The sequence below is a fragment of the Archocentrus centrarchus genome, chromosome 13 (genome assembly GCF_007364275.1).
Source record: "Archocentrus centrarchus isolate MPI-CPG fArcCen1 chromosome 13, fArcCen1, whole genome shotgun sequence".
Taxonomy (NCBI): Eukaryota; Metazoa; Chordata; class Actinopteri; order Cichliformes; family Cichlidae; genus Archocentrus; species Archocentrus centrarchus.
The window spans coordinates 33,986,432-34,003,786 of NC_044358.1; the positions used below are offsets into that span (position 1 = coordinate 33,986,432).

The window sequence follows — 17,355 nt, forward strand, 5'->3', positions numbered from 1 at the left end:
AAAACAGTTGTTCTTTTAGTCTTTATAGCAACTAGGCTTTAAATGTACACAAAAGACAAAAAACGATTTTCTTTGTTTTATTAAAATGAAGTCTGAGTATACAAATCTGAACAGCTTCTACAATGCATCTGATTTTGCCAAAAAAGGAGGACCTATACATGCATATGTGTTACCAAAATATATATATATATATATATATATATACACACACACATATTCCTTTTTTATTTCTCAAATAACAAATCTCTTCTCAATTCAAAAACAAGCACTATACTTCAGTGTTTTTAAATGTACGATTGAAACATATTCCAAAGTGTACTTTTAGATACCGACCTATCTGTCAGCGGACAATAGGTCGGTATTTATCAAAGAAGTCAAATATTGACCAAGGCAATTCTTTGAGTTGACCATTAACGACATGCACCCACTCTGTCAAAGTGCCCAAAATTAAAACTGTTCAAACACTGTTAGTCAGAATGTAAATGAATGTCCTCTTCATTACTGAGTACAAAGACTAAAACAAATGGAAAGTGCACTGGTTGCTTTGCTACTGCTGCAACAGGATTATGTTCCAGATCACCTACGCTGGGGGGAAAGAAATGCCAAATTCCCACATAGCTGAAAAATACATTTCAACTTTAATGTCTCGGGTAAAAATATTAATAGGAACCATAGATACTGTGTTAGCAGATGGCTCATTCTATTTCTGGATAGTAACCCAAGTAAGTGATGGCAGTCCTTTCCTGTTGGTGTGTCCAGTTTCATTCATCATAGTGAAGTGAAGACAGGAACTTATCCACATCCAAGTCTTGGGGGAAATAATCTATAATTTTCTTCCGTTCCTGCAAAACAAACAAACAAAACAACACAACAAAAAAAAAAAATAATCAGTTACATGACAAAACGAATTAACGAATGCTTTCAAAACAGACGCAGAGCTTGTTACTGTGCAAGGCTGGCAACCGCACAGGGCCCCAGGCCGTTAGGGGTCTGCCCAAACACCTCATTCCTCCTTCATCATACTGCAAATGTACTATATTAACCCAAACTGGCACATTTTGAAGGCACCATGAATTACATTGCCAATAACAAGGATTACTTTTAAATCAGATTGAATTCTTCTTTGATATATCATTAATAAATTATAAACACCTTAAAAAAAAGACTGATAAAGACTGAAAGATCATCTTGTCTCTGCCAGTTATCAACAAAGGAAAACATTTGTGGCCCCGTGTGGCTTTGATGCTCATTACACACCAAAACACAAACGTGTTGAATGGATGCAAACTAAAGAGCAAAAAAAAAGACAAATATAATCACCAGGATAAGAATTGTTGCTGCCAAATCTGTACCATCTCTAAACTGCTAAGGCAGTCCTCTTATAGTCTGCACACTTGACCTGCTCATGAGTGCTTTGAGCACTCATAAGAAAAACAACAGTGCTGTACTTACCCAGTCTTTCTTTTTGCTGGGAGATTGTTTTGACTCTTTCTTTGGAGGGGGGCTGGATGTCGAAATAGGCTGTTTGCGTTTCTTAGAGTTCTTCGAGCTGGTAGGCGACTTTTCTCCTACTCCCTCCTGACGCAAACTGTCCTTCAGTGGACTGCCTGTCCTGGCGATAGCAGCACGTGAAAGAATCATGAGTGTGTGAGCAGCCATGTTAATGCTGTTTTCACTGCCGGCTTCACTAGCAGGGCTGCAGCTAGGTACATCCGGGGTGTTGGGAGGCATTAGATGCTTGGGAGTGCCTTCTCCATCTTTACCCTTTCCCTTTTGTTGAGAAGGAGTCCTGGGACAATCAGAAGGCGCTTCCTGCTTACTGCCAGTCCCAGGAAGGTCTGAACTGCCCGCTCCAAGCCCTTTGACTGGAGTTGACGGAGAGCTGAGCCCTTGAATGTCATGAAGCATCTCAGCTGCCTGTTTAGCCAGAGAACTGGTTTTTGTAGCTTTGTACTGACTCTGAGTTGTCGGCTGAGCGATACCTGGAGGGCTCAAGTCTCTTGATGCTGAGGATGAAGGTGCTGATTGCTGTTGCTCTTGCATGCTACCCTTCATTTCATTCTCCTTGTTAGCTGTGACATTTGGCATCTCCTGAGAGGGGGTCTTCTTCTCTGCACGTCCCTCACGTGATTTCAAAGGCGCTTTTTCTGCAGATTCTTTCCTGCTGCTTTCCTCTTTTTCCTTCCTACTTCCTGATTTCAGTGCAGAATCAGACACTGACCTGGAGTTATGAGAATCCTTAGCTTTTACGTCATCATTACATGCATCATAACCATGTTTCCTCTCAACAGATTTTGATCTTTTTTCTGATTCTGACTTTTTTCCAGCCTCAGCCTTTGAAGCATCAGCAATGCTGGTACTGGCACTTTGAGAATCTTGCTTGTGGACGTTATGATCCTGTTTACGAGAGTTCTTTTTAACAAGGTCTTTTTGGTGCTGTTGTAAAGAAAAGGGCTCTTTCACTAAGCCAGCCTGTGGACCTGCTAAACATCTGACAGTTTCTATCCTTCTCTTGGGTTTGTTGCCACCCAGGATAGTAGGTCTTGTTCGAACGACCGTCTCTGTATTAGTTTTCTCAGTCGGCTGGACAGATGTTGATGTACTTGGAGTCATGGCTGCGCAGGTTTTAGTTGTTTTAGCAGTTTGTGGCTGAACTTCTGCAGAAGCATCAAAACACAAAATTCTCCTGTGACCGGCACCTTTTGCTGCATCCTGCTGGCCTGTGTTGTCAGCAGACATAAGTTGAACCACCTTACTGCCCAGATTTGTCTCAGTGCCTAGAATTTAGAGAAGTGAGGGACTGGTATTAAAACAATAGGCAGAGCAATGCTGCAGTCATTCTTTGATAACATAATGTAATTTTCTTTTTATTTTTTAGCCATCTTTAGCATGCAGAGAGCAGATTAACCTGTAACTTACCAGCAGCTGGAAACTGTTTGCTCACAAGTGTGGGAGTTTTGGACGGGACAGTTTCTGTCTGCTCTACTGATACAGGATTTGGTATGGCAACAAGCTGCAAATGTAACAATGAATTGGTTAATGTGGTTTATCTCAGAAGAGACACTATTTACTTTCTGGACATTAATTAAGCAATAATCATCCACTTATATCAGACAGGCTATTTATACATTCTAAAGAGCTCAAAATTTGGTAGACACTGAGTGAATTATTGACCTTGGTCAAAACTGACCAGGACCATACTGTGAAGGCATTGACTTGGATCTTATTGTTTATTTAGGGGCCAATTTGGTCTGAGAGTGGTTTGCAAAAAAAAAAAAAAAAAAAACTCACAGTCAAGGTTTTCTTTGGACATGAAGTGCTTAGTAACTTTCATGAAAATCTAACATTCAACCTCAAGCTATTTTGTCTTAAGATAAGACAAAGTAGCTTTATCGTAGATAAGATAAAATAATGATTCCATCATTCTGATAAAAACAGTGAGAAAGGAAATCTGTTTAACTCTCAACCATATGCTCTGACTAACAGTAAAATATCTTACCTGATTGGACACCATGTGCACCTTCCCCAGAGTATTCGGTCCCACAACAGAAACAGGAAGCATCGTGGGCTTAACAGGTGATGGCAAGATGAGTGTTGACCCTTCAAACAAGAACACAAATAACTGATCATTACAGTACTGACAACGTTAACTAAAGTTAAGAAAAAGGACTGACCATGAGGACACGGCCTGTTGCCATTAATTTTTCCTTATTATGAGACATTTTACAGTATTTACAGTTTTTAAGCAAAAACGCATACTCTTTGGCCCTTTTGTGTAATTGGTCATTTTTACAGTGCAAATTAATAGATTAATTACTGATAATACATTGATGGTTAAATATTTTAGCACTGTGTTAAACTGTGTGTGTCAGGTTAGACAAGGATGTTCTACACAAACTCAAAATAAACTACGCTCACTCACAGCACTCCCAGATTTTTCTGTTAGAATAACTTAATCTTTTTAAACATGTTAATGTGGAAAAGTATGTCGTTGTACACTGTATATTGCTTACTTCATATTACCACCCTTACAGTAAAAGTGACAAATGAAACATTCTTATATAAAAGGTAAACCTCACATTCACCTAGAGATTACATTTTTGTAAGATAACCCAGTTTTGCAGTCTTCTGTCTCTTACCAGTGGAGAAACTTGGAGAGCAAGTTGGTGTTGTCACTGCATACTGATCTGTGGGCAAAGGCTGTCCCTTTGAGACACCAGCAGGCAGTAGCACCTGTCTGCCTTCAGCATCGGTAGTTGGGGGTTCTGTTACAAAGAAATAGCTGGTTCCTTGAAGGGCAGCATTAGTGGCATCCAGTGGTAGTTGAATTATATAACTTTGCTGAGTCTGTGATGTCCCAGTTAATGGGGATGCATTTACTGCTCCGGCCTTGCTGCCGAGAGGACTAGCAAATGCCTCAGATCTTTGTAAGCCACTAACTGCCTGCGCCACCTCATCCATGTTGGCCTTTGGAGTTTCTGGGCATCCCACTGACTTGGCTGGAGAGGAAAGGTAGATGGTAGGAATCTTGTCCCCAGAAATGCTAGAAACTGCCTGGTTCAAGACTGTGTCACTGGAAGAACCTTCATCCTGGTTATCACTTATGATTATCTTCAAAGACAGTACATTACTGGGGTCTGTTGCAGCCTTGCTTGTGGTTAACAGATCACTTGTTGCTGCAACTGAAGCTACGGGAGGAGAAGAAACAGGGGCACATAAAGAGGACGAGGATGCGGGTAAGACAGCTGTGAATGAGGCATGTGCAGCTGTTGGAGTTGCAGAGGTAGAAGCAGATGTGGGTGTGGCAGGTGTTGCAGTAGATGCTGACAAGGGTGAGACAGCTGGAACTGTAGTATCCGTAGAAGATGATGTTTCTGAGACAGATTCAGATGCTACCGAGAAAGTAGAAACTGGTAGAGTGTCTCCTCCATCGCTTGTCCTAGGTAGCTCAGCGGTTGGCACTAGACTGTCGTTCAGCTGAACTTGTACGGGAGACAAAGATAAAGCGGTAGCTGTAGCAGGTTGATCTTTAGACTCTTGTGATTGTATAGGTTCCTTTTGGTTGTCCACATTTGAGGCTGATGTCTCCTCAGGAGCAGGAAAAGCACCAGAATCTATTGGCGAGGGATCTGTGGATGATTCACCAAAGACATCTGCAATCGAAGTAGTGTCCTTTGTGGGGGGCTCCTGAGTGGACAAACTGTCCAGAGGAGGAGGAGGAGGTGTATTCAGTGGTTCATCAATATCCATTGGTGTTTCGTTAACACTGTTAGTGAAAAGTGGATCTTTTTCTTTTCTGTTTGAGTTTGCTGGAGCAGATGAGACACCTCGGGGATCCCCTTGACTCACTATCAGTCTGGCTGAACTGTTTTCAATCCTGGAGGGTCTGCCACTGGGTCCAAGAACTGTTTTCTTTAGCAGCGTTATAGCAGTGGGCTTCCTTGTCTTTCGCTCTTGCCCAGCTTTCATCTTCACTGTCATTGGTGTTGTATCTGAAGCAGCTGAATCACTGCGTGTGGCATCTGAATAAAACGACAAAAAAAAAAAAGATTTCAAGGATTAGTTTGTTCCTATTCTCCTTGTTGTTTAGGCAGGTCCATCTTCAACAGGGAAATAATAACTGAATGAACATAGTGTCAATTCAGGAGATGTTTTTATTTAAAAAAAAAAAAAAAAAAGAAGAACATGTTCAACTAATTTAAGATACTGTTAGAAGCTCAAGAACCTTAAGCCTTACACCTTTTCAGCCTCTTCCAGACTTCCTCCAGGCATTTACCGTATTTTCCGGAGTATAAGTCGCACTTTTTTTCATAGTTTGGCTGGGGGTGCGACCTATACTCCGGAGCGACGTATATGTGACATTTATAACACATGAACCAAAATACTCCAGCCACTTGACATCTCCGTGAACTGCAGCTTTAAGGCAGTCTTGCGTAACCTGTGGGCGCAGTGGATGATGGATGGAGAGCACAGCTTAACGGCAACTGGGAGAATGCACCACCCAACTTTCCTGGAAGTCATTGGATGGATCAAGAAAACATGGGCTTCAGTGACAAACCATCCTGTTGGGATTCAGAAAGGCTGGAATAATTGGAACTGCAGCTGACGACGAGTCTGACTAACGCGACACAGAAGAGGAAGCGGCGCTTCGTCTACGGAGTGTACGGAATTGTTTAGAAGTGACACCGAGGATGAAGAATTCAATGGATTGATGGTTTGGTTAACTTGTTAGTATGTTCTTTATGCTATGGTTATCTGAATAACTTAATGTTACGTTAACATACTGTAGCGATTCTCTTAGTTAGAGAGCGTGTTGATGTTGTGGGATTTCGGACTGTTCGGGAGGTTCGTGAAGGCAGCATGGAGAGAGAGAAAAAGACCGAGAGCTTGCCTGTGTGTGTGTTGCTGTTCCGCTGTTGTAGTTGTGGTTGGCGTGGCTGTGGCCTACAGCAGCCGTTTTTCTGTTAATAAAGACGACCTTTGTTGTGAATATCGCCGACTTTGGAAGTGTGTTTACAACGTTACAATACCGAACACGTGTTCGTTGTGCGTCATGTAGCTGAATGTGCTACGTTAGCATAACGTAGGTGTAACCGTGTTCGTCCTGTTCTTTAATCCATTATTATTTTAAATTGCCGTTCAAGATGGAATTTGTGCTCTGGGTCTCGGATTCTATCAACCCCCCCCCCCCCCCCCCCCCCCCAAAAAAGTGCGACTTATAGTCCAGTGCGACCTATATATGTTTTTTTCTTCTTTATTATGCATTTTTTGGCTGGTGCGACCTATACTCCGGAGCGACGTATAGTCCGAAAAATACGGTACATATGTCATCTTTTTATCAGTCTACTTTTAGATTCTAATAGAATACCTGTATCAACATTGTGAAGGGGTCTGACTGTAGATGAAGGCCCAGCACTGTCGGTCTCTTCTGGACTAGTGCTCGTATCGACATCTCCTGCTTCTCCATCTGTGAATCTAGTTTTGTCTGCAAATATAAATTTATAGTAAGTCTTACAAGAGGTTCTTTAATTATATTGTTATATCCTTTGAGAACCATTACTCAGAGGTACTCTGACTAAAAACAAATTAAGGTAAATTAGGTCATAGTTACTGCAGTCAAAGAGGTCAAAGAGAGCTTGAAAAGCCGGGTCAGACTCAGTTTGCTCCAAAATGTCATGGATAGCGTCATCACTCATATGAATTTCTCCCTGAAAAAATATATATGAGTTAATTGTTGCCATTCATTTTTTCCTTATTATGACACATTTTTCACACATCCCACAGAAAAATAAGCAGGGATTAATGAAGTGAAAATACTATAAGCAAGATTTTAGAAAAAAAAAAAAAAAGTACCTGTAATCCTAGGATTTCATCTATAGACTGGTCTGTCTCCACTGTACTTGAAGTACTCTTTGATGTTTGGGGTGCCGGCTCACTGACAGTAGCGATGAAACGGAGTAGAAAACAGTACAGTCATTAGCAAAACTGTGCAGAATACATCCCAACAACTTCACACACATGCAGAGGCAATGAAGAGTTCCATCTCGTTACTTACTTCGCAAGGATTTTGTTGATGTTTTCAGCAAGCTTCTCTTGTAATGATCTGTCACCCAGGATCTTGTCACGTGCATTTTGTATCACGAGTTGCTGTAATGATTAAGATGAATAGAGAGTATGCAATTTCTAATGCAATAACGTGTGCTTCTCCTTCTCCTGAACTGACTGTTCAGTGTGCTTACTGAAATTTATCTGGAATATTGAACCTCATTATGAAGGTCAATCAACTAGTAATACAGTTAGATCCACAAGTTTTTGGACACTGTCAGTGGATTTTCAATAAAGTAATCAATATGTGACTGAAGTGTAGACTTTCCACTTTAATTAAAGGTGCCTGACAAAAATGGAAAAATTGACATAATCTAAATTTTAAATTTAAATCTAACCACCCATTTTCTACTGCTCATCTGGGTTCGGGTCACAGGAGCAGCAGCCTAAGCAGAGAAGACCAGACTTCCCTCACCCTGGCCACCTCTTCCAACTCATCTGGGGGGTACACACTGAGTCATTCCCAAGCCAGCTGACAGATATATTCTCACAAGAATGTCCTGGCTCTGCCCCGGTCTCACAGTAGGACATGGCTGAAACACCTCACACAGGAAGTGTCCAGGGGGCATCCTAGTCCAATCCCCAAACCAACTCAACTGGCTCCCTAAATGTCCCTCTTGAATTACTAAGCTGCTCACCCCACCCTTCAAAAGAAACAAATTTTTGCCAGTGCCAAATAAAAAGATTGTTCCTACTACTTGGACTTCTATCAGCAGTCACATCATCAATAAACACTAATGGCTTAGTGTCACTGTATAAAAATGACTGTAATTCCTAAACAGTTAGGGCAAAGTTTTTGTAAACCCCTTCAATTAAAGCTAGAAGTCTGCACTTTAATAAAATCTGCATGATTTTAAATCCACTGTGGTGCTGTACAGATACAAAATTACATAAATTGTATCACTGTCCAAAAAAACTCAGGAATCTAACTTTTAAATTTTTTTTACACAGGATGGATCGCATGATTTCACGAGTGAAACCGTTTGTATAAAAAAAAAAGGTTTTCTCAGTGTTTAGAAAACCCAGCATCACTGGGATACTTACAGGGAAGTTTTCATCGACAACTTCTTCAGGCTGGGGTTCTGCACTGATGCTGTTAGCAGTCGTGGCAGACCTGCCCGGGACGCTGGAGCCACTCAGAGCACCACTTCTCTTTCTGGGCGTGTCCCTGAAGGCAACATAAAAAAAAAAAAATTCTAGAGCAGGCAGCAATTTAAACAAGCCATGGGGATAACGACATGAGCACAACAAAGTTAATCTCAAACAAAAATAAAACATGCAGAAGATAATCAATCAGGATTCAAACATAAGAAAAAGCTAAGCTTCACCTGACTGTGGACATTTTGACTGGTTTTGACAGAAATAACATATTAAAGTCTTTTGACTGATTTATGTCATTTGAAATGAACTACAATTATGCAATTTATGTTTTTAGCTCATCCGGACAAAGGACAGAGGAGCTTATTCCATGGCGAGGCATTCATTGTTTGTCCATCCACAATTTACAAGAATCACTATTCCTAGAGTATTGGTCAGAATTTAATTTAAACTTGCACACAATGATTGTACTCAATGTCAAGGCCACATTGGTCATTTTAAGGATTAATTTGTTAAATTAGTGCTGTATCTTGAGCCAGAGGAGCTACTACATCACTGACATTCTGGTTTATACTATACACTAAATACTCCTTTGCATTTTCAGCAACCATTACTCAGATTTTCTGTAGTGAAAAAGGTTTATTCATTGGGACTGTCACATCGGAATTAAAAGCCAGGTCTGTACACAATTTGTGTACAACACATTTTTCCATCTACTTATGTCTGTCTTAAGCACTCTGGGCTGATGTTTAGTTCACAACAACTATATTAAAGTATTGTTACGTCTGTAAGGGTATTGTGTGTGGGTGTGTCTGTTATATGCTAATTTGTCTGTGCAGGTGCTCGGGTTCGATTGGTGCGGTGTGCTCCCGCCTGCTGACGGTTGGCTGCGATAGAGGGACACGCCCTACTTAGGAGGCTGGAGGGACCACGCGGACCCGAGAGCATCATTTGTGTCCCCAAGCGTTCAACCAGCCACCATACTAAACATATGTTCTGTTCCAGAGTGGGTAGGGGTGAGCCGCCAGTTTGTTTCTTCAGTTTTCTCCTGTGTTGTTATAGGTAGGGAGGTAAGCAAGTGTCATTTGTTTTGTTTCTTTTTGGTTTAGGTTAGACGCCGGATCACGGTAGTTTTTAGTTCCCGTTTTGTTTATTGTTTTGGCCTGGGCTCACCCTGATGTGAATCGCTCTGTGTATCTGTCTGTGAACTAATAAAGCTTTGTGTATATATATTTGCATAGACGGTTGTTGTGTGGCTGCTTGGGTCTTGGGGGGCGAATGGTGTTCTCAGTCATGTTGCGCTCCGGGCCCCTAGACGGGTCGTAACATGAATTGGGGGCTCGTCCTCTGTTTTTTCGCTTGGGTTTTGTGTGTTGTTTGGTGGTTGTGGTTTTTTCTTGTGCTGTGGGGGGGGTGTTATGGAGTTTTCTCTAGATGATTTTGTTACTGCTCCGTCATGGGATAAGCTGGAGAATTGTAGGAAAGCGGATCTGTTAATTATCGCCAATTGTTATGACATTGCTGTGTCTTACAGTGCCCGTAAAGCGGATGTGATGGCAGCTCTGGGTGCAGGGTTGGTGGACAAAGGCGTGCTTCCTTTGCAGGTAGTGGTTGCCAAGCAACCAGCGGAGGCTGGTGCGGGGGTTGACCCGCAGGCTGTCCCAGAGGTTGTTGGCACGCCTACGGCTGGGTTGGAGCCGAGTGCGGGGTTAGGTCCTCCTTCGGGTATGTCCACAGAAGATCTGCGTTTAACTTTGCGGTTAAAGGAACTTGATATACAGGCGATGCATCTCCGCATCAGGGCTTTAGAGCTTGAGCGGAATGGTCCGCCGGTGGCTTCTACTCCTGTCTCCCTTCACCCGCACTCCACTGCTCCTGCAGCATTTGACATTGCTAAACACATAAAATTAGTTCCTCCGTTTCGTGAGGCTGAGGTTGACTCATACTTTAATGTTTTTGAGCGTGTGGCGGCCGCGCTGAGCTGGCCCGAGGAGTGTTGGCCACTACTGTTACAGTGTAAACTTGTTGGTAAAGCACAGGAAGTGTGTACTAGCCTGTCTATTGAGGATAGTCTTAACTACGACATTATTAAAAAGACTGTGTTGCAGGCCTATGAACTTGTTCCTGAGGCGTATCGCCAGAAATTTAGGAGCTGTGAGAAGTCTGACGGCCAGACATTTGTGGAATTTGCACGGGAGAAGAGTCAGCTGTTTGAGCGTTGGTGTCAGGCTAGCAAAGTGAAAGATTTTGATGATCTTAAAGAGCTCATTCTGTTGGAGGAATTTAAGAAGTGCTTGCCGGAGCAGGTGGCTGTTTACCTGAATGAACAAAAGGTGACACTGCTCACCAAGGCAGCTGTCTTGGCTGATGAGTTCACGTTAACTCATAAAACCGTATTTTCCACTGCTCTCTCCCGCGGTGCGAAAACGGGTTCAGAGAAGAAAGTGAGATTGTTCGTGTCTGGTCAAAATCGCAGGACTGTGGGTGGTGATAACCGTGAGTGTTATTACTGTCATGAAACAGGGCACTTAATTGCTAGGTGCCCTGTGCTTAGACAAAAAGAACAGCGGAAGAGTCGGAAGTCCCCCATGTCTGTTGGTTTAATCTCCCCGCTGCCTGAGATGCTCTCACCTCATGAGTTGCGACCTAGCTGTGGGGTGGAACCTGGTTTTGAACAATTCATCACCAAAGGTTATGTATCTAGGACTGGGGAGGGGAAAGAGTGGGTGCCGGTCACTATTCTTAGGGATACTGGGGCTCATCAATCTTTTATGTTGGACTCTGTGTTGCCACTGTCTGATGAGACTGCATGTATGTCAGATGTGCTGGTATGGGGAATCGAAATGAGTGTTATCCGTGTGCCGTTACACATTGTGTACTTACATTCGCCTTTAGTAACCGGCCGTGTTAAAGTCGCAGTGAGGTCCCGATTGCCTGCTGAGGGGGTTACGTTTATTTTGGGGAACGATTTAGCTGGTGGACGTGTTTTTCCCACCCCAGAAGTGGTTGATGTGCCTGTAGCGTCAAGCTGCAGTTCAGACGCATCAGTGTTGGATGCATCAAGTGTGTTCCCCGCTTGTGCTGTTACTCGTGCGCAGTCGCGTAAATTTTCTGATGTTGTTGGCTGTGCTGACACGTTTATGGCTGCGTTAGATGAAAGTCTCTTGCCTGCTCCAGTGACTCCTGCTGAGGGGAGTACACCCGTGGTTCAGGGTGACATGCTGGAAAAGGGATCTGAGTTGAGCTTAGAGCTAAATAGGGATTTGTTAGCAGATGCTCAAAAAAACGATTCATCTCTAAGTGTGTACATGACCTCTGCTGCAGCCTCTGGCGAAGAGAGATGCCCCGTTTACTTCTTCCTACAGGATGGAGTCCTCATGAGGAAATGGTCCCCTGACTCCAGTGGCCTGCACAGTATCACCCAGGTGGTGGTACCGCAACCCTATCGGTTACAGGTACTTAGTTTGGCTCATGATTCTGGTATGGCCGGGCATCTTGGTATTAAGAAAACCTACCACCGTGTGTTGCGTAGTTTCTTTTGGCCTGGGTTAAAATCTGATGTGCTGAAGTATTGCCGCTCGTGTCACGTATGTCAGATGGCGGGTAAACCAAACCAGACTATCCCACAGGCACCTTTACACCCTATTCCAGTGATAGGAGAACCTTTCGAGAGAATCATTCTGGATTGCGTGGGCCCACTGCCAAAATCCAAAGCCGGTCACCAATACCTTCTTACAGTAATGTGTGCTGCCACAAGATTTCCTGAAGCTTTTCCCCTGCGATCTCTAAAAGCAAAAACGGTTGTGAAGGCCCTTACTACATTCTTTTCTACGTTTGGGCTACCACACGTTGTTCAAACGGACCAAGGTACGAATTTTATGTCCAAGCTGTTTGTACAGGTTCTGAAGGAGTTGGGAATTAAGCATATAACCTCCAGCCCATACCACCCGGAGTCACAGGGTGCTTTAGAGAGATTTCATCAGACTCTGAAAATGATGCTGCGGAAATTTTGTCTTGACACTGGTAGAGATTGGGACGAGGGTTTGCCCTTGCTGTTGTTTGCCGTGAGAGAAACCACACAAGAGTCTTTAGGATTTAGTCCCGCTGATCTTGTGTTCGGTCACGTGGTACGTGGACCTCTGCGTCTCCTTAGAGAAAAGTGGTTGTCGGAGACTCGAAAGATCAGTGACACAGACTACGTGATCCACACTCCAGATAGAGGAAAGAAAACCAGAGTTTGCCACGTTAACATGTTGAAACGCTATATCTCGAGAGACAGCTCTGCTGCCCCAGTCCCTGTGTGTTCTGTGTCTTCCTACAGACCTTCTGATGATGGTTTGCCCGGGAGAGAGGATGTGAGAGTGGGTCGGCTAACAAACTCTGAGGTGCTGAATAATCTTGAGTCATTCCTGGCTGACCTTTCTGCCCCTGCTAAAGCTGACATTCTTGCCCTCATAGAGAGCCACTTGTTGCTTTTCTCTGACCATCCCCAACAAACATCTGTGCTATGTCACGATATTGATGTGCAGGGTCACCCACCAATCAAGCAACACGCGTATCGCATTAACTCTGCTAAGCGTACGATCATGCAGCAGGAGGTAGAATATTTGGTCAAACACGGACTGGCAATTCCCAGTGCTAGTGCTTGGAGTTCTCCCTGTGTTCTGGTTCCAAAACCTGACAACACCTCTCGTTTTTGTAATGATTACCGGAAAGTGAATGTGATCACAAAACCGGACTCTTTTCCTCTTCCGAGGATGGATGACTGTATCGATCGGGTTGGTGCAGCCCAATACGTAACTAAACTTGACCTGTTAAAAGGTTATTGGCAAGTGCCGCTGACTCCACGAGCCTCAGATATTTCTGCTTTTGTGACCCCCGATCATTTTTTACAGTACACAGTAATGCCGTTTGGGCTGCGGAACGCACCTGCTACGTTTCAGCGCTTAATGGATAAAGTACTGGCCGGAGTTTGTGGTTGTGAGGCGTACTTGGATGATATTGTGGTTTATTCATCTACTTGGTCTGACCATTTAGAAACCCTAACCCTTGTGTTTAATCGTCTTCAGGAAGCCTCACTCACATTAAACTTGGCTAAATGTGAATTTGGAAAAGCGACCATTACTTATCTGGGGAAGCAAGTGGGCCATGGTCAGGTGCGACCCGTAACAGCCAAAGTACAGGCTATTCTCGACTTTCCTGTTCCGCAGACAAAAAAAACGCTAAGGCGATTTCTCGGAATGTGCGGATATTACAGAGGTTTTTGTAAGAACTTTTCTAGTGTGGTGGCTCCCCTTACTGCGCTGGTGAGCCCTCTAAAACCATTTGTATGGACATCCGCGTGTCAGTCTGCTTTTGATTCTGCAAAGACCCTGTTATGTGGATCGCCGGTCCTTGTCGCTCCAAATCCGGCGCTTCCTTTTAAGTTGGACGTTGATGCCAGCGCCTGTGGTGCAGGAGCTGTTCTTCTACAGGAAGATACACAGGGGGTGGATCATCCTGTCTGCTATTTCTCAAAAAAAAATTTAACAAACACCAGTTAAATTACAGCACAATTGAGAAAGAAGCGCTTGCAATGATCCTAGCGCTCCAGCATTTTGAGGTTTATGTTGGGTCCAGTGCGGACCCAGTTCAGGTTTTTACTGATCATAACCCCTTGGTGTTTCTGTCCCAGATGCGCAATTCAAACCAACGGCTAATGCGCTGGTCTCTGCTTCTGCAAGATTTCGACCTGCAGATTAGCCACAAGAAAGGCACTGAAAATGTTCTGGCAGACGTCTTGTCTAGGAGTTGGAATTAAACGCTGTTTAATTCTTGGTGATGGGGGTGTTACATCTGTAAGGGTATTGTGTGTGGGTGTGTCTGTTATATGCTAATTTGTCTGTGCAGGTGCTCGGGTTCGATTGGTGCGGTGTGCTCCCGCCTGCTGACGGTTGGCTGCGATAGAGGGACACGCCCTACTTAGGAGGCTGGAGGGACCACGCGGACCCGAGAGCATCATTTGTGTCCCCAAGCGTTCAACCAGCCACCATACTAAACATATGTTCTGTTCCAGAGTGGGTAGGGGTGAGCCGCCAGTTTGTTTCTTCAGTTTTCTCCTGTGTTGTTATAGGTAGGGAGGTAAGCAAGTGTCATTTGTTTTGTTTCTTTTTGGTTTAGGTTAGACGCCGGATCACGGTAGTTTTTAGTTCCCGTTTTGTTTATTGTTTTGGCCTGGGCTCACCCTGATGTGAATCGCTCTGTGTATCTGTCTGTGAACTAATAAAGCTTTGTGTATATATATTTGCATAGACGGTTGTTGTGTGGCTGCTTGGGTCTTGGGGGGCGAATGGTGTTCTCAGTCATGTTGCGCTCCGGGCCCCTAGACGGGTCGTAACAAGCATTAACAACTATTCTTACCATTTCCTTCGACCAGGAGACAGCGGGCCTGGATTTAGCCGATGCTCTGAAACAATGATCTGCACAGGTGAATCCCCTGTAATGGAGAAATTATGTTGGTTTTAATATGTATTATTAAAAAGCTAGATTTTATGACTTAGCTAGCCTGCAAGCATTCAAACCAATAATTAACTAATAGACCTTTGCTATATCTTTAAAAAGTCATAAAGAAAATGATGAAAGCTGTGGTCATCATACAAATGCACAATTAGATGTTTTTACACGTATAACCAGACCTTTGCTCATATACAGCAGCTCTAACATGTTAGGTTAAACCATCAATTGCATGTCTGCACAGTAAGAAAGAGTGCCAGTACAACTTACACTATGACTGAGAGAAACATTAAAATAAAAACACCTCAACTATATTAAATAAACCTACATATGTACTCAATTATGTGTTCTGATACTGACTGGGCGTATTAATTAATCTGCTGCTGTCATTAATATGCTGGTTTGTGCCACTTCCAGAAGCTGGTCTGGTGTTGGGACCACTGTAGCACACTGGGGTGGAGTGGCCCAGCATGCTGTGAGACGTGTGCGCAGGGCTGATGATGGAGCTTGTCTCAGAAACTGATGAGCAGACAACACCACCAGCAGAAGCCACGGTGAGGACCCGCTGTCTAGCCAAGTTTGCCAATCCAATACGTGAACGTGCTGCAACAGACAGAGGCTGCAGCTGAGTAAATGGATTACATGTAAACCTGAATGGTAAGACACTGTTTGACTACTCTAATCAACGACAGTGATAATTTCCCAATTTGATGTATAGACTACGTTTTTACTGAGAAGTTCTTTATATTTCAAAAACTTTCTGTTCCTGTTTTGTATGTGCATTTGCACATTCATGCATCACTGCATTACAGATGACACTTTCAGCTGCATTTTCATATTAGCTTATTACATCAAAACAAACAACCTGACAAACTTACTTCTTTGACATGCTGATACGGCAGGTGAATTCTGCATTGACCTAAGGACAGATACAGAAAAATAACCACCAATTCACTGCAAGTTTTAATGTTCAGAAACACAGCAATAGAGGTTTATGTTTTGTGTCACAACAACTAATTAACAAATAATATCAGCACTGATTGATATTTTAATCATCAATTTTGAAATCATATTTTTGCACAATTATTAGTGAAGCTCATTACTTAATTTGGTTGAGTGTAAAATCCAACTTTTTCCACAATGAAGTCATCACGACAGGAACCTCATGACAGGACTCTGTTGAAAGTATGAGTAATTATCAGCAACATAAGCGCGGCCCACGAATAACAGTCAGTTATAAATGGTAAAACAAATACTTAAGGCGTTGGTTAGACGGCTTACCCTTTGTTTTAGCAGCTACATACTCTTTTAAAATGGTTGTCAGGCCCTTCCCAAAGATAGACTGTGAGAGGAAAGATTACACGTAAATGGAATCAGCTACCATCATGACGGTTCAGGCTGTGAGGAGACTTACAAGGAGAGTGTGTGTGTGTGTGTGTGTGTGTGTGTGTGTGTGTGTGTGTACGTGTACACTTACAAAAACGCAAGCAGGAATAGTCCCATCTCCTGTAGTGTGCTCGGCATACTCTTTCAGGTTGGGGCTCTCATGAATGAAAGCTTGGCTTGTAGCTGGCAATCCCTCCTCTTGGAGGTACCCTGGGGGAAGGACGGTATCAAGCACCTCAGTCAGCATTACAACAAACTAACGGCTAGCCTCAAACTGCCAGATAATCAACCGTTAACGACTGTAGGATTTAAGCCATCCATTTACACTCCACTGTCACTGCTGGCTAACCCTACAGCTATACGTCGTCTGCTACCTATGACTAGACTTACCCAAAACAAGCCGAGCGACGTCGGACGGCAGCAACATGACCGACTAATTGTTGGTTAAAACGGCCTCAATAGTGAAAAGGTAACTCCATGTTCAGGAAAAGCCTCAGAGAAACTGGATATACGGACTGAAACTAAACGACGTCAGTGATATTATTGTGAACTCGACGTCTTCACAATACTGCTTCTGTACTCAAAAGGCGGGGAACTCAAGCACGTATAACCCGGAAGTATCAAGAACGAACTAACGTTTGGAATTGTGGTAGTTGGAGTCCGATTTGAAAAAGTCAAACTCCATAACACTCTGTAAGGTTTAACTTATATATACCGGAATTTATAGGTTGAACGTGACTTCAGTGGATCATATACCACTTCTATAACACAGCA

At 43.2% G+C, this 17,355-nt stretch overlaps 1 protein-coding gene across 1 annotated transcript; it reads right to left on the reverse strand.

Moving 5' to 3' along the window:
- Positions 1-109: 109 nt before the first annotated feature.
- LOC115791255 (protein NPAT-like) lies at positions 110-17,201 on the reverse strand. Its single transcript, XM_030745424.1, has 17 exons — positions 16,972-17,201; positions 16,673-16,791; positions 16,477-16,537; positions 16,299-16,371; positions 16,074-16,114; positions 15,556-15,798; positions 15,103-15,178; positions 8,650-8,773; positions 7,556-7,647; positions 7,354-7,435; positions 7,112-7,208; positions 6,869-6,985; positions 4,140-5,522; positions 3,500-3,600; positions 2,920-3,013; positions 1,453-2,777; positions 110-842 (listed from the first exon to the last, which is right to left on the reverse strand). The coding sequence occupies exons 1-17, from the start codon at positions 17,006-17,008 to the stop codon at positions 762-764; spliced, it is 4,146 nt and encodes a 1,381-aa protein (XP_030601284.1). The 5' UTR covers positions 17,009-17,201; the 3' UTR covers positions 110-761.
- Positions 17,202-17,355: the final 154 nt, after the last annotated feature.

Bases quoted from the DNA above. Each gene is read 5' to 3' on its own strand.
- LOC115791255 (XM_030745424.1), bottom strand. From the start codon at position 17,008: ATGTTGCTGCCGTCCGACGTCGCTCGGCTTGTTTTGG. The intron at 7,436-7,555 runs GTAAGTAACGAG...CGCTACTGTCAG, and splicing joins ATCAACAAAATCCTTGCGAA to TGAGCCGGCACCCCAAACAT. The intron at 3,601-4,139 runs GTAAGAGACAGA...TCTTGTTTGAAG, and splicing joins CTCTCCAAGTTTCTCCACTG to GGTCAACACTCATCTTGCCA.